This window comes from Leptodactylus fuscus, chromosome 2 (genome assembly GCF_031893055.1).
Source record: "Leptodactylus fuscus isolate aLepFus1 chromosome 2, aLepFus1.hap2, whole genome shotgun sequence".
In the NCBI taxonomy this organism is placed as follows: domain Eukaryota; kingdom Metazoa; phylum Chordata; class Amphibia; order Anura; family Leptodactylidae; genus Leptodactylus; species Leptodactylus fuscus.
Window position 1 is genome coordinate 120,142,679 of NC_134266.1, and position 23,974 is coordinate 120,166,652.

Genomic DNA, 23,974 nt, shown 5'->3' on the forward strand with positions numbered 1-23,974 from the left:
AGATATTCTAGTTACAACAATAATGGTCAAGTGTGCCTGGAGTGAACGGGCTGCACACATGAGCATTGTTGCACTTAGCCAAGTGTTATCAAGTCATATGGAACTCTTCATTCTCCTGATGGTTGGAGTCCTAGTCAAGGGAACTCCACAGATCTAGCATTTGTCCCTTGTCCTATAGCTAAGGGACAACTTTCATTACTGGAAAATCCCCTTAAAGGAGTTTACTGGGCAGAAAATCTTTTTTTAAGAACATTCTGTTAGTGCTAGTAATGCCAGAAGTTGTTAATACACCCGCATACCTTTTTTTTCCCTCCGAATCCAATAATATCCTGTATACCATGTGAGTTATTGTTGTTTTTCTATGTTTCTTTTTGACTCTGCATTTATAGACGTAATGAGTTAATCTTTTGTGCAACCATGTTCACACACAGTGTTTTGGTTTTTTTTGACAGTTCATTTATTTTTAATTTAGATATGCTCCTGTTTCAGAGGGAGATTTCTTACACATGTTATTTAGAACTATGGTTTCTTTCTCACTTCATGTATGTATTGCTTGTACCTTTAAGTTTGAGGTCACGTGTAAGATCTCACCACCTGTGTTTAATTAACAGATAAGTTTCCTGACAGCATATAAACCAAGTCTGTCAGTAACCATCTATAAGCTATGACTAAGGGAATGAAATATACGTCCCAAAATGTGTAAGCTTGTCTCTGTTTTTATATAAGGATCCACTTTTTTTGTATGTCTCTTTTTTAATCATTCCAAGTTAAATTTTATATATATTTTTTTTGCTGGAGAATTGCTTTTTTTCATACCTTTAGCAGTGTTTGGGTGCATGCACACTACGTAACGCCGGGCGTGTATGAGAGCCGTACACGCCGGCGTTACAGCAGGGCTGCCGAACACTTCCCATTCACTTCAATGGGAGCGCTCGTAAACGCCGCTGTTACGAGCGCTCCCATTGAAGTGAATGGGAAGTGTTCGGCAGTCTGCCGTAATGCCGGCGTGTACGGCTCTCATACACGCCCGGCGTTACGTAGTGTGCATGCACCCTTTGGGGTGATTTCTAGGTGTCTCTGGCAGCTGTTGCATCCTCTGCCTTTGTTTACTTTTGTTAGCTTCCTGATGTGCAGCTTCCTTTGTGGCTACAACACTAGTTCCCTCTCACTCAGCTACCCTTCCTCTTTCACTCCATTACAAAACCCTCCCTGTCTCACTAAATCTAGCGATCCCGCCCATTGATAGCCCCTCCCACTCTCCCCATCTTCTTAGCCTAGCAATCCCGCCTATTACTAGTTCTTCCCACCATCCCTGTCTCACTAAGCCTAGCGATCCCACCATCTCCCTAGATAACTTATTCCGCCCACTACTGAAAGACAGGAAGAGGGGAGGAGCTGTCCCGGATACAGGAAGGCTTGGTAAGTTTTGATGGGGATAGGGGAGAGAGAAGAGTAATGGTAACAAAGCGGTGAAACAGAACCTCACCGGATCATCAGAAAGTGTCTCTGGAGTGGTCTCATGACTATGCGTAGATGATAGTCTCAGAGGAACAAAAAGAGAAGTGAAGTTGCGCCTCCTTGAGATTCAGGGATTTTTGTACTGGGATTTGTCTAATGACTTGTCCTCAAAAGTCCCAATAGCTTCCCTGGACTTATAGTCCTATACAATGGAAGTTGGTGAGGGAGTGGCTTTGGTCCGGATGATGGTTCATCACATTCGGAATGGACAGCTATCCCTGAGGAAATGGCTGTTTGGACAACCATACATTCTGCACGAGTGATATGAGTAATTATTAAATAATTAAGTATTAAATACCTACTTGCTCATCTCTAGTAATTATACATTTTTTTAATTGAAGTAAATTAGATGTTAGGCGGGGGGAGGAGTTTAGTTTAGGTGTTAATTCTCAGTTTATCCTGGACAAACCCTTTAAGTTTGTGGAAAACTGGCCTAAAATTGTGTTAAAATGTGACATCGCACAAAGCTGCCCCACTACTACTAAACAAAGAAATACAATTTACAGCTTATACACACAACTGAGTTTCTTGGTAGTGTGGTGTCCATGATCTGCGTAAAAATAGGCCATGTTCTATTTTCCAACAGATCAGTCTCTCCTGTCCTTTCCACGGCGATTAGTTCTGTAAAGAGAAGGTTCACGCGCAGATCTGTGACACACACAGATAAGGATCAGCTCAGTTGTGTGAATAAGGGCTTAATAAATGCTTTTTTTTTTTCAATAAGATTATAGGTATAACAATAATCATACTAGAACTGCTTCTATGATAAACATACATGGATTTTCTAAGTTAATTTTCCTATAAAGTCATTGACATCAGATAAATGACAAAAAGACCAAATGTGCCCCTATGATAATTTTTTTTTTGTAAAACAGCAAATGCCTATTGGAAAATATGTTTGTTTGTTTTTCTTATCACAAAACAATGTTTTCCCTTAAAATAGCAGGTGTAAATACAATTTACAAGGTTAACCCAAATATTATTGTATAATGTATTATTTTATATTATTGCCATGAAGACCATATGTAAAGAATGGAAAATGGTTGCACATTCTCACCTGAATCATGTCTTATTCATGAAGGGGCAGCAGTAACATTACTACACTCGCTAAGATGGCAGTAGGACAGGAGCTTCTGCTTCTTGATCAATAGTTTACATCAGAGAATATTCCTTGAGCTGTGGATGAAGACAGAACACGTCACCTCTTGTTTGCCTTGTATGTATGAACTGTACCCCATAAAACGGCTTGTTGTTTCACGAAAACTACAGATAACACTGTCACGTTTGCTGCTGTAAGAAACTGTCGCGGTTGGCTAGGAAGAGGCTCCTGAAAACTATGACACGTAACTATACCAATCTATTAAAGCAATTGAGACCACAGTGTCCACATCTGTAGCCCCCTGCCCTTTATTCCCCAACTGTGCCCCTACTCATATTATTAGAAAGCCCATTAATGTCCAAGCTGTGAACATAAAGCATTTACCGCCATCAGCAATGGGATTTTGGATGCAATATTAGAAGCGACAATATGAGTGTAAAAGCTGAGCACCTATGTATTACTTATGGAGTTGAGCCAACAGGATTGTGTGCCATCACTCATGATTAGCGTGTCTTCTTTTACTACAATTTCTCCACCATGGTTGTGCCTAACATTCAGATCATACAATGCAGGTGGATAAGGAGAACATTACTACAGTTGTGGCCAGCTCAGAGTACAGGGCATTGTGTAACAGCACCTGCCTAGTGTGCCCACAACCTGCCAGCTGTCTAGGAGTCTATGCACTGAGCAGAAGCTAAGTCCCAGAACACGGGGCCGTCATGTCCTCCGGACACAATCCAGTGCCGAGCAGTTACACTGCTGATGGAGAGCAATAAGCACACACAACAGGTGCAGCAGAAAACCACATAAACTGTCCTTCCAGTCAGCAGCTCCTCCTGCAACCCACTGCTACACAGGGAGCCGCTACTAGCATGCCATGCACCATACCTACCCGTACGTGCCAGCCGAACCCGCACAGACCTGGAGCGTAGCCCTGCCGTACCTGTCGCTGTCCCCCAGCTACACCCGAAACCCCTCCCCCTGTCCTAAGCTAGCTCCCTCCTCCTCCCGGAAGTGGTGGCTTCAGCTGAGCCTAGGCTTCCTCTCAGTGTCCCCAGCATGGCATCAGTTACCATGGTATCCGCCCCGGGGCTGTGACAGCCTCTGGCATTGGTTGGTGTTGTAAAGCGGAAGTTGTGTAGTGAACGGAGGCCGGAACACGTGTGGTGGTGCTGGAGCAGAGGAGACGGGAGGCCGGAAGGGTCAGTGTGTGCAGCGGCGGGACTACTCGCGATAACCCGGACTGTTACGAGTAAGTCGGGCGAGAACTGTGCGACTATCTTAGTCTCTTTACACACAAGGATAATGCTGCACACTGAGATGTCACTGTACGGGGATAATGCACACTGAGATGTCACTGTACGGGGATAATGCACACTGAGATGTCACTGTACGATGACAATGCACACTGAGATGTCACTGTACTGGGATAATGCACACTGAGATGTCACTGTACTGGGATAATGCACACTGAGATGTCACTGTACGGGGATAATGCACACTGAGATGTCACTGTACGGGGATAATGCACACTGAGATGTCACTGTACGGGGATAATGCACACTGAGATGTCACTGTACGGGGATAATGCACACTGAGATGTCACTGTACGGGGATAATGCACACTGAGATGTCACTGTACGGGGATAATGCACACTGAGATGTCACTGTACTGGGATAATGCACACTGAGATGTCACCGTACAGGGATAATGCACACTGAGATGTCACCGTACGGGGATAATGCACACTGAGATGTCACCGTACGGGGATAATGCACACTGAGATGTCACTGTACGGGGATAATGCACACTGAGATGTCACTGTACGGGGATAATGCACACTGAGATGTCACTGTACGGGGATAATGCACACTGAGATGTCACTGTACGGGGATAATGCACACTGAGATGTCACTGTATGGGGATAATGCACACTGAGATGTCACTGTACTGGGATAATGCACACTGAGATGTCACTGTACTGGGATAATGCACACTGAGATGTCACTGTACTGGGATAATGCACACTGAGATGTCACTGTACTGGGATAATGCACACTGAGATGTCACTGTACTGGGATAATGCACACTGAGATGTCACCGTACAGGGATAATGCACACTGAGATGTCACCGTACTGGGATAATGCACACTGAGATGTCACCGTACAGGGATAATGCACACTGAGATGTCACCGTACAGGGATAATGCACACTGAGATGTCACCGTACGGGGATAATGCACACTGAGATGTCACCGTACGGGAATAATGCACACTGAGATGTCACCGTACGGGGATAATGCACACTGAGATGTCACCGTACGGGGATAATGCACACTGAGATGTCACCGTACGGGGATAATGCACACTGAGATGTCACCGTACGGGGATAATGCACACTGAGATGTCACCGTACGGGGATAATGCACACTGAGATGTCACCGTACGGGGATAATGCACACTGAGATGTCACCGTACGGGGATAATGCACACTGAGATGTCACCGTACGGGGATAATGCACACTGAGATGTCACTGTACGGGGATAATGCACACTGAGATGTCACTGTACGGGGATAATGCACACTGAGATGTCACTGTACTGGGATAATGCACACTGAGATGTCACCGTACTGGGATAATGCACACTGAGATGTCACCGTACTGGGATAATGCACACTGAGATGTCACCGTACTGGGATAATGCACACTGAGATGTCACCGTACTGGGATAATGCACACTGAGATGTCACCGTACTGGGATAATGCACACTGAGATGTCACCGTACTGGGATAATGCACACTGAGATGTCACCGTACTGGGATAATGCACACTGAGATGTCACCGTACTGGGATAATGCACACTGAGATGTCACCGTACGGGGATAATGCACACTGAGATGTCACCGTACGGGGATAATGCACACTGAGATGTCACCGTACGGGGATAATGCACACTGAGATGTCACCGTACGGGGATAATGCACACTGAGATGTCACCGTACGGGGATAATGCACACTGAGATGTCACTGTACTGGGATAATGCACACTGAGATGTCACTGTACGGGGATAATGCACACTGAGATGTCACTGTACGATGACAATGCACACTGAGATGTCACCGTACGGGGATAATGCACACTGAAATGTCACCGTACGGGGATAATGCACACTGAGATGTCACTGTACTGGGATAATGCACACTGAGATGTCACTGTACGGGGATAATGCACACTGAGATGTCACTGTACGGGGATAATGCACACTGAGATGTCACTGTACGGGGATAATGCACACTGAGATGTCACTGTACGGGGATAATGCACACTGAGATGTCACCGTACTGGGATAATGCACACTGAGATGTCACCGTACTGGGATAATGCACACTGAGATGTCACCGTACAGGGATAATGCACACTGAGATGTCACCGTACTGGGATAATGCACACTGAGATGTCACCGTACTGGGATAATGCACACTGAGATGTCACCGTACTGGGATAATGCACACTGAGATGTCACCGTACGGGGATAATGCACACTGAGATGTCACCGTACGGGGATAATGCACACTGAGATGTCACCGTACGGGGATAATGCACACTGAGATGTCACCGTACGGGGATAATGCACACTGAGATGTCACCGTACGGGGATAATGCACACTGAGATGTCACTGTACGGGGATAATGCACACTGAGATGTCACTGTACGATGACAATGCACACTGAGATGTCACTGTACGATGACAATGCACACTGAGATGTCACTGTACTGGGATAATGCACACTGAGATGTCACTGTACTGGGATAATGCACACTGAGATGTCACTGTACGGGGATAATGCACACTGAGATGTCACTGTACGGGGATAATGCACACTGAGATGTCACCGTACGATGACAATGCACACTGAGATGTCACCGTACGGGGATAATGCACACTGAGATGTCACTGTACGGGGATAATGCACACTGAGATGTCACTGTACGGGGGTAATGCACACTGAGATGTCACTGTACGGGGATAATGCACACTGAGATGTCACTGTACGGGGGTAATGCACACTGAGATGTCACTGTACGGGGATAATGCACACTGAGATGTCACTGTACGGGATAATGCACACTGAGATGTCACTGTACTAGGATAATGCACACTGAGATGTCACTGTACGGGGATAATGAACACAGTAATTTTACACTATAGGGATAATGCGCACAAAGATGCCGCAGTACAGGAATAATGCACACATGACAGGCAGTAATGCACACACCTTGGTGTCACACGACAGGCAATAATGCACACACCTTGGTGTCACACGACAGGCAGTAATGCACACACCTTGGTGTCACACGACAGGCAGTAATGCACACACCTTGGTATCACACGACAGGCAGTAATGCACACACATCTCTAAAGGGGCTCTATCAGCAAAATTATGCTGATAGAGCCCAACGTATGCATCAATAGCGTTTAAAAAGGCTATTCAGGCACCACTAATCTAATTTTAACCCCCCGCCCGTTTTAAAATAAACTATAAAAACATATATGTAAATGATACCTGAACGTGCACGCTGGGCGGTCGTGCACGATCCGACGTCATCTTCGGTTCCTCCTTCCTCTTCTTTCTTCTTGCAGCGACGTCCTCCTCTTCTGGATCTTCTCCGCCTTCATCTTCTTCTGTTTTTCTGGCGGGTTGTGTTGAAATCCCGCGTGTGCGCAGTAACGCTCCCTCCAGAGCGCTACTGCGCATGTGCCGCTGCCAGTTTTGTTGTAGTTCTAAGTATCACAAGCATGCACAGAATGCTTGCGAACGTCTTCATATCTGGAAGAAAAGAAGATGAAGGCGGAGAAGAGCCAGGACAGGAGGACGTCGCTAGAAGAAGAAAGAAGAGGAAGAAGGGACCGAAGATGACGTCGGATTGTGCACAACTGCCCAGCGTGCACGTTCAGGTATGATTTACATATATGTTTTTATAGTTTTATTTTAAAACGGGCAGGGGGTTTAAAATTAGATTAGTGGTGCGTGTATAGCCTTTTTAAAGGCTATTCACGCATATGTGGGGCTCATACAACATAATTTTGCTAATAGAGCCTCTTTAACAATCGTCACACCCAGATAAAACATACATACGCAAATAAATATTTGAATTACAGTCATGGCCGTAAGTTTTGGCACCCCTGAAATTTTTTCAGAAAATGAAGTATTTCTACTCAAAAATTATTGCAATTACACATTTGTTTTTTTATTCATGTTTATTTTCTTTGTGTGTTTATTGAAGCAACACACAAAAAAAACTAAGGAAAAGGACAACTTGGACATAATTTCACACAAAACTCCAAAAATTAGCCAGACAAAATTGTTGGCACCTTTTCAAAATAGTGGGTAAATAATTTTGTTTCAAGCATGTGATGCTCGTTCAAACGAAACCTTTGGCAAGTAACAGGTGTGGGCAATCTAAAAAAAAAAAAAAAAACTCATCAAACCACATAAAAAATGAGAGAAGTTGACTCCGTCTTTGCATTGTGTGTCTGTGTGTGCCACACTAAGCATGGAGAACAGAAAGAGGGGAAGAGAACTGACTGAGGACTAGAAAATCCAAATTGCGGAAAAATATCAACAATCTCAATGTTACAAGTCCATCTCCAGAGAGCTTGATGTTCCTTTGTCCACCAAGCGCAACATAACTAAGAATTTTACAACCCCTGGCACGGGACATGGACAGGAGAGAAAAATTGATGAAAGGTTGCAAGTCAAGATAGCCCGGATGGTGGATAGGCAGCCACAATCAAGTTCTAAAGAAATTCAAGCTGTCCTGATCAGGTTGTTTCAGTGTCAGTGTGATCTATCCATTGATATTTGAATGAAACGCTATGGCAGAAGACCCAGGAGGACACTGACACATAAAAAGCTAGACTGCAGTTTCAGAAAATGCTTTTGGGAAAATGTCTTGTGGACAGATGAGACCAAGATAAAGCGTTTTGGTAAAGCACATCATTCTACTGTTTACCGAAAAAAGAGTGAGACCCACAAAGCTGCGTTTGCGTCCTAGGTCTTGGGGCTTTCAGCAGGACAGTGACCCCAACCATACTAAATCACCCAGAAATGGGTAGACACAAAGCTCTAGAGTTCTAAAGTGGCCAGTCATTGAGTCCGGATCTACATCCCATTGAGCACCTGGGGAGAAATCTTAACTTGCTGTTGGAAGAAGGCAACCTTTAAATAGAAAAGGCCTGGAGAAGTTTACAAAAGAAGAGTGGTCCAAAATTCTAGTTGAGAAGTATAAAAAGCTTGTTGATGGTTATAGGAAGCATTTTGATTGCAGTTATTTATTTATTTTTTAACAAAAGGTGTGCAACCAAATACTAGGTTGAGGGTGCCAGTAATTTTGTGTGTTCCATTTTGGAGTTTTGCGTGAAATTATATCAATTTTGCCCTTTTTTTGTGTTCTAATACACACAAAGGACATAAATATGTATAACAAAACACGTGCAATTGCAATAAATTTTCTGGAAGAGATACGTACTTCATGTTCTGGAAATATTAGGTGCCAACACTTATGACCATATCTGTATTTAACAAAAACATCATGTTATCCACTCATGCCTATATACAGTATTTTCTAATAGTAGACATATTCTAAAACTGTATACACTCAGCACTTTACTGTTGTGGACATCTTCACAGAACTTTACACTGAAGCATATCGTTTAAGCGATACGTATATAAACTCATGTCTGTAGCTAAAAGTTTGAACCTGAAAAGCAAAACAAGCAAGAGCCAAAGCATAAAAGTGCAAGGTTTTCCGAGGACATGTATATTTATGTATATACAAAAACACCTGCACAGAATCGCCAGAATAACTTAGCGGACCAGATGCCATAGCCGTTAATGTGTCATAATAATGATAATAAATTTTATTTATTATTATTATAAATTTTATTTATATAGGTGTCATGATTGGGCGCAGGAGATGATTATGTATATTATGTACTTTTCCAGTAGCATTTGAAACAAAGTACCTAGGCTTCAATATTCCAGTGTATTAACCTCTAAGTTCTAGCTCTTATATTCTGTTATGTTCCAAATAATGTTTGCTAGGCAGTGAAAGGGTTCAATGGTTGTTTACACATTTTTTTCCTCTCTTTTTACATTAGGAGTTGCACTTGCGCAGCTAATGTAAGTGAATTCTTCTGTTCCAGCTACTAGAAATAATGTCCACAGGGACAGAGTCGCCCCCAGGTGGCGGCAGCCAGAATTCTGCCCTGGAACGTTGCTTAGAAGTTCTTCGAGCATCAAAGAATGATAGTGAGCAGTTTGCTGCGTTGCTTCTGGTAAGAAATAGTACACTCACAAATTGTGCCTCAATAATGGAATAATGGACACGTTTCAATTTTGAATCTCTATATCCTTGTTTTTGTTTTGGAAAAAAAAAAAACTGAAAAAAAACAAACTATAAAGTTCAGTGAGCTTGCACTGGAGGAGCCGTCTCTATTTGATGCAGGCTTTCTTCTCATATTACCAAACTATTGACCACAGTGAAGAGGGGTCAATCCTAGCCAGTGGCTGGAGGAGAAAGCCTGCATGTAAAATATCGCTGCCTGAACAGGCTGTGGATGACCGCTGTAAACATCCACAGGACAAGAGGATAAGTATCCAGCCTAGCAGTTGGGCCCCCACCGTTCAGGGGAGCAAAGGACTGAAAGTCCCTTAAAGCCTTCTTGTGAATGGAGCACAAGTTTGCTTGTGTGATTTGCACACTGTTCACTTCTATGGGACTGCAGACCCTGCCGAAGATTACAGTTCTATAGACGTGAATGGAGTGCCGGTGCCGGAGCAGAAGGCTCTTGGTTGCCATAGCAATTAAACTTTTCCTGCAGTCTTAAGAGGTTGGAGAGGAGTGAAAGCAACAGAAACCCTCAGGTGCCGCTGTCACATCTGCCCATGGCACCAGAGCGATTAAGTGCCTGCCATCTGAGGCATCTCGCAGGCACTGCTACCCTGTCAGCTGCGTGAAACAGTAGAGACCCTACAGTTTTAGCACCCACTCAGCTACCAGCTCCTGATGCAAGTGCCATATGTAAATCCCAACATCTACAACTACAACAAATGTGAGGTACAAATTAGAGAATTGTTAAAATATAGAATAGTCTGGAACACTCTGTGCAGATTAATCAAATTAATTTGATTAATCGCTCAGTTCTAAACATGAGTGACCAGAAAATAAAAAAACTGTTTCTTAGTACACATGAGACTGGGCCCTGCCCTCTAGCTAGATTGGAGACCCAGAACAAGTAAAATGTCATGTGAATGGGATGAAACTGCAATATTCAGGACTACCAGTACTAACGTAAAGCATTCTGCAGTACAAACCAGTAAAAAACAAGGAAAAGTCTGAAGGGCATATCCAAGCACCAATAGCCCCTTCAAGCAACTGATCAGTGGGGTGACAAGGGTCAGCGCCCACGATCAAATATTGATGTCCTAGCACACCTTCAGTTCTAGGTTGAGACTACTGTCCCTGGCATGTTTTGTGATCTGTCAGAGGATAGGCACAACGGACAAAAAAAATTGTCACATGTGACAGATACAAACAGAAGACACTTGATTTGTATCAGGTTTTGTTTCACACATTTCACATTTTATTTTAATTCGGAAAGCATGCCAGAATACATGCCCTGAGCATGAAAGCAATGTGGCATTCTGCATACTAGAAAAGCCTGCCTTCAAAACCTGTGTCATGTGAATTTTTTATTTATTTTTTTAACCCCAATGATATGTGATATCATTCCGAACTTTGTGGAGTTAACAATTCCCACACATCTGAACGAGGCCTGAGAGTTATATCGCTTACAATTCTAAACTTACAAGCAGCGCCGCACCTCCCATGAGGCGACCCTAAGCGAGCGCTTCAGGCGGCGCTATGCCAGGTCTTCAGGGAGGGCGGCATTTTTGCTAACCTAAGCCAGTCCAGGACAAGCTGTCCTGGACTGGCTTAGCACCGAGTGGTGGTTTGGGGAGGCCACTGGAGCAGCGCTGCTCCAGCAGCCTCCCCTCACGCTCAGTCAGAGAGTAGGCCCTCTCCGTGCCTGCTCTCTGCCGGCGAACGGCGCTAAGCCCCGCTGTCTTCAATTCACCACGCCCCTCCTCTCAGCCACGCCTCGCTCCGCCCCCTCCGGCAGGAAGGGGGGCAGCTTTCTGTAGTTCGCCTCAGGCGGCGAAAGGGTCATGTTCACCCCTGCTTACAAGTACAACTTTTCAGCTGTTAAATTATTGTTCTCACTGCATTTCCTCAGGTAACAAAATGTGCACGAGCCCAGGAACTTGAAGAAGGAACACGACATAGGATCTTTGATGCAGTTGGTTTCTCCTTACCAAACCGTCTTCTGTTTTCTAAGACTGTTCCTGATGGATGTCCTGACTACTTGTTTCGAAGCCTGGCGGTGACTCTTTTGGCTTGCTTCTGTACAGACCCCTCTCTTGCTTCACATCCACAGCTTATTAATAAAATTCCCATTCTGAATGAGACGCTGAATATCTCTTGCCAGGAAAACGTCAATGAATTGACCTCTATGGTAGAAGATGCCTACCAATGTCTTGCAGGCATCCTTGCATCTCCTGATGGGGCAAGGCAGTTGGTGTCTGGTGACACTGTCGCCTCCCTTTGTGAGGCTTATATGAAGCAGAATCATGGATGGACAAATGCCCTCAGAATACTTACATCATTACTCACCTCTCTGCCAGACATGTGTTGGAAAAAAAGCTCTGGTGAACTTCGGTGTTTGCTGGTTAAGCTTTGTGAAGACTTTGACAGTGAAAGTGAAAGCTATAAATTTCACTTAGCAGAAATCCTTCCTGTATTCCTTCCACCATCAACAGTTTTGATTGAGACATCATGGGGAACAAACTGCCTTAAACATTTATCAAGAGGTTTACTTAAAATCCTGAGTAGTAAGCTGAGTATTGCCCAGCGAGACCCAGCATTGAAGCTTGCAGCATGCCTCTCGAATATATATGGATCATCTTGGATCATGATCGACGGCAGAGGAGAAAAGGCAAAATTCTTGTCTTTGTTGGTGAACTTGGCATGTGTGGAGGTAAGAATGCTACTGGAAGACCCCATGCCACTGGATTCAAGACAAACAGTTGCCACAGCATGTTATGCCATGGTTGAGATGGGAATTCAGGAATGTACAAAAGAGGATGGACATCTACTCCTTAGAGAAGAGCAGAAGTTGCAGCTCCTCCAGGTGATGCAGGAAGCTTGTGCAGCTGTCATGTTCTATTTGCAGCAGGTATGTGCTATTGTCTGGAATTCTGTTAGTATATACAATATGGTGGGGACTAAATGTTGTATATTAATATATTAATGCAGCTGGTGGAATTTAAAGTGTTTTGCGGCTTTCCATCAGGATCTCTGTAATTTTTTTGGGCAAAAATTGCAAACCAGGCAGAGTCTAAAAATACTGTAGATACGTGAAGCACGGTGGCTTGCAGCGCTCGAGTCCTGGGTTCGAATCAATACTGTAGATGCAAACTGTACACAAACCAAATGTTCTAGTCATATCAGTTGACCCTTAAAGGAATCCTATCATTAAAACACAATTTTTTCTGGTTGACACGTAGAAATAGCCGCCGTTCTCCGTGCTGCCGTTCCATAGAAATCACGGTTTTCGTTGGGATGCAAATGAGTTCTCTCGCAGCACTGGGGGCGGGCCCGCATGCTCAAACAGCACTGGGGGTGTCCCCAATGCTGCGAGAGAAGTCTCCAGCGCCGCCTCCATCTTCTTCAGGAACGTCCTCTTCATGTGTCTTCTTCCGGCGCAGGCGGTCAAACTTGTAGGCCTCGGGCAGAGCCGACTGTGCATGCCCACAGGCCACAAGAAAATGGCCGCTTACTTACTGTGTACTCTCATTTGCATACCATGAAAACCAGGATTTCTACGGAACGGTGGCGCGGAGAAGACATCTAAAGGTAGGAGAAGAATAGCCTTTCATAAGGCTATTCCTACGTGTCAACCAGAAAAAAATGTGTTTTAATGATAGGATTCCTTTAACCACTTCAGTACCGGGCCAATTTGTGGTCCAGGACCAGACACATTTTAGGTTTATTATGTATGTGCGGTTTTGAGGTCTGTAAAATTTTTCTCGTATGTCTTAGTCAACTAATTTTTGCGTCTTTTTTCAGGGACACATAGGGCTTTATTTTTATGTTATTTTTATTTTCAAATGTGTTTTAATTTTTTTTATATCCAGGAAAATATAAACAAAATAGGAGGGAAATTGTGTCTGGTTTTCAATTTATAATTCTTTTTTTTTTTTTATTTAATAACACAAAGTGTCACTGAAAAACTTTATAATATAGTTTTTCCTCTCTGTTACGGTAATTTTTATTTTGTATGGTGTCGTCGGGGGCGGGGCTATAACCTTTAATAACGGCGTTTTATTAGCGTATTATTTATTTATTTTTTATTATTATTTACATTTTTTTTAAAACTTTTTTATTATATTTTTATTTTATTTTTTTTCCAGATTGTGTCCCCATAAGGTGATAAGAGACCTTTGGGGACATCTGATCACTTTTTTTTTTTGTACTTGAGGCTGATTTCTCGTATAACTGGGGCTGGTACATTTAACCTCAGTTACAGGAGGAATACAGACTCCTGCACGCTGTATACACAGTATGCAGAGCTGATCTGAGTCCTGTAGGACCCAGCAGCTCTGGCAGGACACTGCTCCCGGTGGATCACGTGTCTGCCGGGTCAGAGGGCGGCTGAATTATGGCTGCGTCCATAGCCGTGTATACAGCGCTCATTGAGCGCTGTATACACAGCGATTGAGAAGGCAGGGGAGGTAATAAATCTGCCCTGTCTTCTCTCTAGGAGCTCCGGCTGAAGTTACAGCCGGCTCCTAGTGAAAGCAGCTACACGATCTCCGTGCAGCTGCTGTTTTCTGGTGGACGTACAGGTACGTCCTGGCAGAACTAGACAACCACTTCCTGGATGTATATAGTCTATGGGCGGTCCGGAAGTGGTTAAATCAACTCAATAGCATTCCAGCACCTCCTGTGCTTTATCAGATGTGTAGAAACATTCAATGAGTTAAGTATTAGGAACTTAGAAGAAAAATAAGAGCTAATAATAAAAGAAACGCAAATCCTTATTTTAGACTCCAATTTGTACTGTTGAAAATGAGAGCAAGACTTTTAATTGTAAACTGTCTTATGTTGCAGGTGGGCTGGGAAAAAATAGAAGATCCATTTACACTGGCTTCAGTCAGGTTGCTTGGAGCCTGGCTTGCGGAAGAAACCTCCTGTCTTAGGCAGGAGGTCATCCAGCTGCTGCCTTTCCTGGTCCATTACATGCAAACATGGTTTCAGCGGGGAGTTACCTATAGGTGTCAACTTAGAGAAGCATCTCAGATGGCATTACTGAGCAGCAGCTGGGGTGCATTGTGGCCTGGAGATGCAATAAGGTATGGATGTGCTTTTTCACACCTTCATTTTCGCTACAGACTTTTTTTTTTTCTTCTTCTTTTTTTTTTTAACGTTGTGTGTTGCCAAAGTCCTCATCGCTACTGTTCTTACATCCTATGTAGCTTGTGCTGCACAGGAGTTGCGGAGGAACAAGAACTGTGAATACTTCCGCTTTGTTGGACCTTACCGTTGAGCTAAAAGCTTACTGCCATCAGTTCTGTTTATGGTATAGAAGACTTAAAATCACAAATACTATAATACTTGCCTGTTACCAGTCTTCCTGACCTTGAACCCATACAGTGGCACATCATCCAACCATTGACTGAGTAGTTTTGTTTTGTTCAAACTCAGCAGTGGACACTTCAGCCGTGCCTCTCCATTTTTTTAAACAGCTGGATTCTCTGATGGCTTCTTTTGTGTGGGGCCATTCCAGACCCAAACTGAGATTGTCTGCCCTCCAGAGACCGAAGCTGTTTTTCTTCTGTATGCAAAGGAGTTCTCTCCCAACACTGGGGGCGTCCCCAATGCTGCGAGAGAAATCTCCAGCGACGTCTCTGTGAGCGCAATTCGTGCTAAGTATCACTGTATTGAAGTCCAAATTGTTAAAGACATATTAGCATATGCTAGAGATACGCACAAATTACACAACAGCTGTGGTGTAAATGGTGGTTCTGCTTTATGATGACAATGAAGCAGTATATAACACATTGCATACACAGGAATAGGTTTGGCTAGGATAATTAGCATAACATGATTGGTGGAGAAGTTGTAACAATATTCCTGATGCATGTCTATTGGATAAGAAACTGAAGAGAGGTCACACCTCCCTGAGGGCTGAGAGGGATGTGAGTTCTCTTAAACAAAGGTGAGTTGTAAAATGGCTGCAGGTAGGACAACATGGTCTCAAAATCCAAAATGGAGTCTGTGAGCACATGGCAGGACCACATGTCTGAAATCTAAAATGAAGGTTACACAAGCTGACATCCTCCACATCTCTATCTTCGTTTGTAACGGCTTCTGCCTGCGTTGTCTTACGGTGCTGGCTTCAAACTTCTGGCATGTGCAGTCAGCTCTGCCGTCAGGTAGTGCCTACTGCGCATGCCCGCGGTCATTTTCCTGTGGCCGCTTACACAAAGAATAAAAACAAAACTGTTTCCTCGTGGAGAGGCTGCATACGGACACCGGTGGTTTGCTTTTAAAACCCATTCAAATGAATGGGTTTTAAAACTGACCGGCGGGAAGTCATCTCCTATGCAGTTTCCCCGGGGCTTAGGACAGAAACCTGGCGGACTGGCACAGTACGCACAGGGGTGCAAGTGTTAACACCCCCTTAGTTGTTCATCCCTCACCTCAGGGAATATAATTTTTATATACGTTAGCAATGGATGGATAGTCCTCCCAACTTATTGTGGAAGTACATAGTGTGCCTCAGGATACACAGGGTTTTTTTATGAGTCCAGCTGAAGTGAAAGACTTCCTGCAGCATTAATTTGAGAGATATGGAAGTTACAATAGTTGGTAGAGTGAGACATTGTATCCTTGGGGGAATTACCATTTTGATATCTGACACATTTTGAGAAAGGTAATCTGTTAAGTCCTGAAATTCATTGTTTAATACCATAGTTGGAAAGTAAAATGGAGAAAACCAGTAGGAATCACCAAGGACCACCTGTTTCTAAACACTTGATAAAGCGGTTGTACCCCGAAATGTACATCGTGTTTGTGACCTGAATAAAGAAATTGGATAATTGTGAGAGCGCGGTCCTTGGTGATTCCCTACTGGTTTTCTCCATTGTTCTCCTATTGATCTTCTACACCTTTGGGTGTCCGGACCTGACTGCTCCCTGGTACCAGAGAGGAACCCTCTGCTAAACGGTTCCAGTGCATTCTAAGTAGTTGCGAATGTCTCTCAACTCTACAAGGTGAGAGTCTCTGAATTTATTCTATTTTGCACTCACTTTACCTTGGAATACTACACCATGCAACTTGGTGCTCTTTTCTTTTTGAGACTGTTGTAAAGTAAAGACTCGTTTGAGCGCCAATTATATGGACACTTAGGGGTTAATGCTCGTTGCTAGGGGCTATAGGGGTTAATGCTCGTTGTATAGTGGATAGACCTAGGACCACAGGGTGTACAGGGAACTTATGCTCATTGCTTAGGGGTTTCTTTACTTACCTGTAGCAATGTCAGTGCAGTTCTCTTTCATCCATTTCAATACATGGCCTGGATCGCTTCTCCAGGTCTTCTGTGCAGCCCTGTGAAGAGAGGACTGCCTGATCTCGCGAGAGCACACAGCAGAAGCAGCTCCGACACTGTCCACTGCTAATTGGACAGTGTCAGACTGACGTAGCTCTTGCCTTTATAGTCAGAAATGTCCTTCTGACTGTAAAGGATTAATTAACATACACGGCGCCAGAATTAACGGGGCTCAGAGCTCCAAAACGAGGGGGGCTAGGGAGATAATTCAAAGTGCACCAGAGTCTGTGCAGCAGCGCCTATAACATGGTGCAGAAAGCTGCACAGGCTTGGAGTGGTGAAAGGTCCTCTTTAAAGGGGTTGTCCAGGAAATACAGTTTTCTTCAAGGAGGCCAGGGAAATTAGAAACAAAAAAACAAAAAAAAAAACCTATCATAACGGGAAAGCTGACAGCGCTCTTTTGGCTTTCTAGTGGTGTATAATATTGCACATTGATGAGGATGTGAAAGAACCTCTTTAACAATTTGTACAATTGCCACTTGCCCGTCCTCAACCTTGATGGAAATTTTTTTTCCCTTAACACTTTGAAAAGAAACATGACGGAGGTCTGGCGAGAGATCTGTTAGCCATACAGTATGGCTACATGTGACTTTACTGGCAACAATGAGTGGGTATTTCACCTTAAATTCAACAATATATTATGCCATTCCTCTGGAATACTCTACTCCAGACAATCAGATTAACTGCCAATTTCTACAGCTTCAAGTGTAAACTAAAGACACATCTTTTCAGACAGGCCTATCATAATTCATAACGTAAGCCCTTCTGTAGTAAGAATGCCTAAAAACAAACCCTCCTCTGTTCACACTCCCACATTACCGCACACGATATGATGTCTTTTCAGACTAACTTTATATTTCCAGACACCATCTGCACATTAAAGGACAAAACTGGTGACGGCTGGTAAAGGGCTGCGGAATATGTTGGCGCTGTTTAAATAAAATCTACTATTATTATATGTACATGTCAATCATTCTATTACTCTTCCAGGTTCCTGCTTCCTGCTCTGTGCCATTTGTCTGCTGAAGAAGCTCCACGTAAAATACTAATCGGGGAAGGAGTGCCTGCTCTGCTCTGTGAATACTACCAGCAAAAGTGGGAGATGTTCTCTGAGGAAGGAGTACCTGCGGAAAGCAAATATGAGGCCCAACTGAGTCTACAGAGCTGTTGTGGGGTCTTCCTCAATCTAGTGGTTACAGAGCCAACGCTTATTCGGTAAGTATGGGATCAAAGACTTTTACTCTATCCCCAGCACTGTGTTGTCCACTTCCTCTGTCCATTCAGTCATGACTGCTGAGACCAATCAGTGGCCTCAGTGGTTACTGGAAAGTGAGTGCTGTCTCCAGCTCCTTTCCAGCAATTGGTCGCAGTGGTCACGTGTAGCACATGACTTCCAGAGACGAGGGCACGGTGCAATACTGAACAGACAGTGGTGGCGGGCAGTGGAGTGCCAGAGACAGGTGAGTATGGAATTTTTTTTTTTTTTTATGTTGCACCTCACCCAGCCTCTTTCTTGGTTTGTCCAATTTCTGGACAGCCCCTTTAATAGGGCTGGTTTACTAATACTGTCTAAAATCTAGATGCATGTGGTTAAAGGGCTTGGCCACTTTCAGACCAAATTGACATATGTACAATAAAATGATATACAATTTTCCTTTATACTTTCTGTATCAATTCCTCACGGTTTTCTAGATTTCAGCTTGCTGTCATTCATTCTGTTACTGACCATGGTCATGTGATTTATGGTCCATGGTCATGTGATGAGTACACAGGTGCCGCTCGTTATAGTCACAGCACAATAATCAGACATCTACCTGGTAATCAGCTGTGCACCTGTGTGCTCATCACATGACCATGGACCGTAAATCACATGACCATGGTCAGAGTTTTATTCCTCTAGAAGTAACAGAATGAATGACAGCAAGCCGAGATCTAGAAAACCGTGAGGAACTGATACAGAAAGTATATTGGAAAATTGTATATCTTTTTATTGTACATTTGTTTGTCAAAATTGGTCTGAAAGTAGCCAACCCCTTTAATTACATTCGCACATACTGTGTGATAGATTTGGCACAACTTACACTTGTATATTTTACTTGTGACGTTTGAGTTGGGGCAGAAGTGGAAACTAGGAAAACTAACAAACTTCTTTAACCCCTTAATGACTGACCCCTAGTAAAAATACATCGGCACTGACCGGTCATTCCTGAATGCCCTATAGTAAAATTACGTTGGGCAGTCAGGGTAGGTTTTCAACTGTCAGCGCCGACTTAGGAGCAGGGTTTTAACCCCTTGGTTGCTGCGATCAAACATGCCGGTATTTATAATATGCAGCCTTTGGTCTGGCCCCAGGCTGCTCTGAGCTACCATTACCTGGTTGATGTTGCCAGTCACACTTCCTGTGTGGGTATAGCCCACACGTTCTTATCTGTCTAGTGGCGGAACTTTACCCTTGGTACTGTGTCCCCTAATGAAAACAATGAAGAAGGGATTTTTTGGTACAAAAATCCAATTTTTCTCTACATCAGAATCTCTGTGTTTGAATCCTGCCTTTAGACAGTCAAAGTTCTTAACTGGTCTTGCCTGTTATGCATGTTCCTTACTAGCTCAACGTTTGTAAGATATATTCTTTTCAAGCCATACCTCTAGAAGGTTGTGTAAGAACGCATGTGAAAGTATTTAAGGTACTGTTTGCAGTCATAACATATTGTAGGTCATTTGTCTGTTTCTTGCTTAAAGGAAAATATCACATTGAACATGCAGTGCAGGCCTCAGGCAGCATGTTGTAGTACAGGGAGAGTTGGGCAGATTGATGCATAGGTTTGTGGGAAAGGATTCAGCATAACATGTCATTTACTCATTTATATCTTTGCTCCTTGTATGTTGATGCATCAAAAGTGCCATCAGATTAACCACTCCCTTGAATTACCACATGCAAGGATAGGACCACCTCCTTGAATTCTCAGCGTAGAAAGAACAGAGATCTCAATAGATACGACAGGTTATACTGAATATTTCTCCAACAAACTATATATCATTTTCCTCATCTCATTCTGCCCTTTAACATGCTGCTTTGGATTTCATTTTCCATGTGGCTAAAAGTAATCTCTACTAAATATAAAAAATATAATTTTGTATATAAATGGACAATTACAATAATGTATTGTTTAAAAGGAAACTGTCCCCAAGTTTTATTCCCTTAAATTGCTACTGTGATATAATATCTGAATGTCATACTCCTCATCAAAGGGTTTGTCTAGTTTCAGAGACGAATATTATTGTGTATTTGTATAATAAAGAAATATACAGCCCTTCCTGACAGTTTTCTAGATCTGTGGTTGTTGTTATTCATCTTGCTTTCTTCCAGTGGATAAAAATGAGTCCATGGTCATGTTATAGAAACAGGCGTCTCTTCAGACTGTTATACTTACAGTTATATTCCTATATATAGACAGTAATATATCTAACAATATCCCATAGTATATCGTGCACACAGCTCATTACAGTCACATCCCAGTAATTAGACATCTGCCTGGTAACGAGCTTCATGCCATCACATGACCATGGACTGACTTTTTAATCTAATAGAAATAAGAATGAATGACAGCAAGCAGAGATCTAGAAAACCTTCTAGAATTGATACGAAGAGTATATTAGAAAATTGTATAACTCTGTATTATACAAAAAATAACATTTGTCTCTCAAAATTGTTGTGAAGCTGGGATAATTCATTTCTTTCATTTTGTTTTTACCAGGCAGGAAAGCTGCTTTGTGACCCTTCTGAAACTTCTTATGCAGTGTCTTCCTATGCAGCTGACAAAGGAAGGTCCACTGATTCTGGTGGCAAACATTTCCACTCTGGGACTGATGATGAGCCGGTTACTTGCTTCCTCTCCAGGTAACAGGATCTGTTAAGACCCCTTCCCTAAGCTGCCCATACACATGCTTGATAATGCTTCACATCAAGAAACAAACTGTGTTCGTATGCAGCTGATCGGCTGCATGTAACTCAGAATGTGATACAGGCTTCATATCCAGATGGGATTTTATGCCCTGAGAAAAATAGAAAGTTAGTGTTTTCAGACAATACAGTGCTTACATTACAGGTAAAAAAAAAAAAAGAAAGAAAAACGCGTGGATCTGAGATTTTTTTATTTTGTGAGAACTTTTCACTTTGCAACACTTTTAGGCTGAGACCCCACGTTGCGGAAACACAGTTTTTTTTGTAGCAGATTTTGCTGTATTTTTTTTAAAGTCAAACCCAGGAGTGGCTACAGAAGGAATGGGAATATCTAGAAAGTGCTTATACTTCTCTCTTCTGCTCAATCCACTCCTGCAGCGCGATTAAAATCTCGCACATGCGCTGTACGTGACTAGCTGCTCTGAAGGAAGCAGTGAAGAACTTTAGGAGGAGGGATCATGTTTAAAGAAGGGGGCGGTGAGAACCGGAGAAGGCTGTTGACGCAAGCAGTGCGTTAGAGAAGGCATCCGGTGCTCTGTGCGGGGTAATTAGCATATCAAGAAATGCAGGCTAATTAAAAAATGGCAGCGTGGATCAATGAATGAAAGGTATGCCTGGAATAGCCTTTCTAAAGCCTATGCAAAGATATGCTTATTTAAAAATATATAAAGATATAGCCAATTATAGACTCCCTTTAAATATCATGGACACCTTCTTAGCTTATCTGAACTCCTGTAATGTAGTGGTAGTATTAGTTTGTCCTACATTAGACTGCTGTACAGCCCTTGGTATAAAGACTGTACTTCCCAGAAGGACGCAAATCACCATAACAAGATTTAAGTTGGCAAGAAACACTGGAATATGAGAAGTGATCTGGTATTTTGTAGAATTTTGAATACTGGTCTTGACTTTATCACAAACTGTGCTTTACAATTCATTGAACGTAAAATTTGCAACCTATCAATATATATATTGCTTATTATAATTTTAATAAAAATTATATAGGGTCTAATTGAATCAATTTCTCATTTCAGTCTTTCAGGAAAGTTTTTCTCAAGACTTCTTTTTGGCGGTAATTAAGTTTTTGAGCCGTTGTCATGTGGTGTCCAGTGAACCTGATGAAGACCAACAACATATTGCCCTCAATGATGACTATGCCCAGGCTTGGACAGACATCTCTGAGTTGTGGTTCCTGGGAGTTCAAGCATTCTCTGCCTGCCTTCCTCTGTTTCCCTGGTTGTCTACTCTGGTGCTTACATCTGGCTGGTTACAAGACCTGTTGCGTCTGCTAGATATGGTTTCACCAGGATCTGTGGACTTGGAATTGGTGACGGTACTGCAGGCTCTTCTTACACAACTGGCTCAGACCAGTGTTCCCTGCAGAGAACTTATCCTGTCTCGTGGAGGTGTAGAGAAAGCTAATGTATATGGAATGGCTGCCCTGGAACAATGCTTATCTGAAATGCTCTGAAAACTCTCTTTTAAGCACTATACTAATTTGTCAGTTTCATATTATTTTAATATAAGCACATCATGGTCTCAGCAGTGTTTCCTTCAGCTATCAAACATTTGTCACCCGTCTTGTAGATGGGTAATAGATGTCAAGTGTGAGTCAACCATGTTTAAGTTAGAGTGCCTCTTATTTGAGAAGTGATAACCAGTACAATAAATCATATAATACATACATATTTATAGGCACACAAAGTAATTTCAGAGGTACCTGACTTTTTCAAGCACTTACTTTTATACCTTTAGACATGCACTGGATCAACAAATCCTAAACTGGATTCATTCCGTACCATGGAGTGCGGTGGCTTACTATGGACTTGTTCTTCAGAAGGACATAATATCTGACCATAGACCTTCCACCATAGTATTAAGTAGAAATATCAAAGCTTCCATGGGCAGCTTTTCACAGTAGTGAGATTTGTAGACATGGTTACTATAGGAAATATACTATAGAGTCAGTGACTATGAAAAATAATTATTTAGATAAAAATGAAAAATAAAATTGGCTCTTATCTCACAATCCACTGTAGCATGATGCATACTTTTGAATATCCAGAGCCGCCTGGTATGCTGTGGATCCAGTAGGTGGCGCTTCCTCCTATGACTGTTGTTATTATGAGGCACCACCTGCTGTATCCATGTCAAGGCAGGTGCTTTAAGGTTGCATATAGGAGAGGCATAGTTATTCTCCACTTCAGTAATGCAACACCTGAATATTCTAAGAAGCTACCGTGCAGTCTTTGTAGATACCTATTTATTTATTCTACCTTCTACTTCTTTCCACATGCATGTGTCAGGTTATGAACAGACTTTATTTCAACAGAATAAGGTCACTCCATTTGTTTTCTTATAAATAGGGACAGATTTATTAAAACATTTTGCCTATAGTAACCTATCACAATGCTATTTTCATTTTCAGGAGCAGGATACAAAATGAAAGTTATGGTGCAGCATGTTAGGTTTTTTTGGTGGTGTTTTTTGCTGTCTACCCCAGTATCCATTCGAATGATGCTTTCACTATCTGTGCCACTAGGACAAAGACATCGCTGGCTCTTCATGTCTGAATCCAATCTAAGACTGAGGCACAATGTTGCAAAAAAACACAGGGTTTTTTGTTGTTGGAGATTTTGCTTTGGTTTGTTGC

The 23,974-nt window shown here is 42.8% G+C and overlaps 2 protein-coding genes across 2 annotated transcripts in view; one reads left to right on the forward strand and one right to left on the reverse strand.

Moving 5' to 3' along the window:
* Window positions 1-3,616, reverse strand: part of KIAA0319L (KIAA0319 like) — a 91,156-nt gene extending 87,540 nt beyond the window's left edge. Inside the window, exons 1-2 of the mRNA XM_075264481.1 lie at window positions 3,510-3,616; window positions 2,576-2,694 (exon numbers count right to left, since the gene is read on the reverse strand). The gene's annotated coding sequence lies outside the window, so the exon portion shown is untranslated. The remainder of the gene's footprint in view (window positions 1-2,575; window positions 2,695-3,509) is intronic.
* A 5-nt stretch (window positions 3,617-3,621) lies between these two features.
* On the forward strand, window positions 3,622-23,287 carry NCDN (neurochondrin). Its single transcript, XM_075264524.1, has 7 exons — window positions 3,622-3,869; window positions 9,786-9,962; window positions 11,925-12,923; window positions 14,861-15,102; window positions 18,351-18,575; window positions 21,116-21,258; window positions 22,356-23,287. Exons 2-7 carry the CDS (start codon window positions 9,843-9,845, stop codon window positions 22,790-22,792), a joined length of 2,166 nt encoding a protein of 721 aa, XP_075120625.1. The 5' UTR covers window positions 3,622-3,869; window positions 9,786-9,842; the 3' UTR covers window positions 22,793-23,287.
* The last annotated feature ends 687 nt before the right edge of the window (window positions 23,288-23,974 follow it).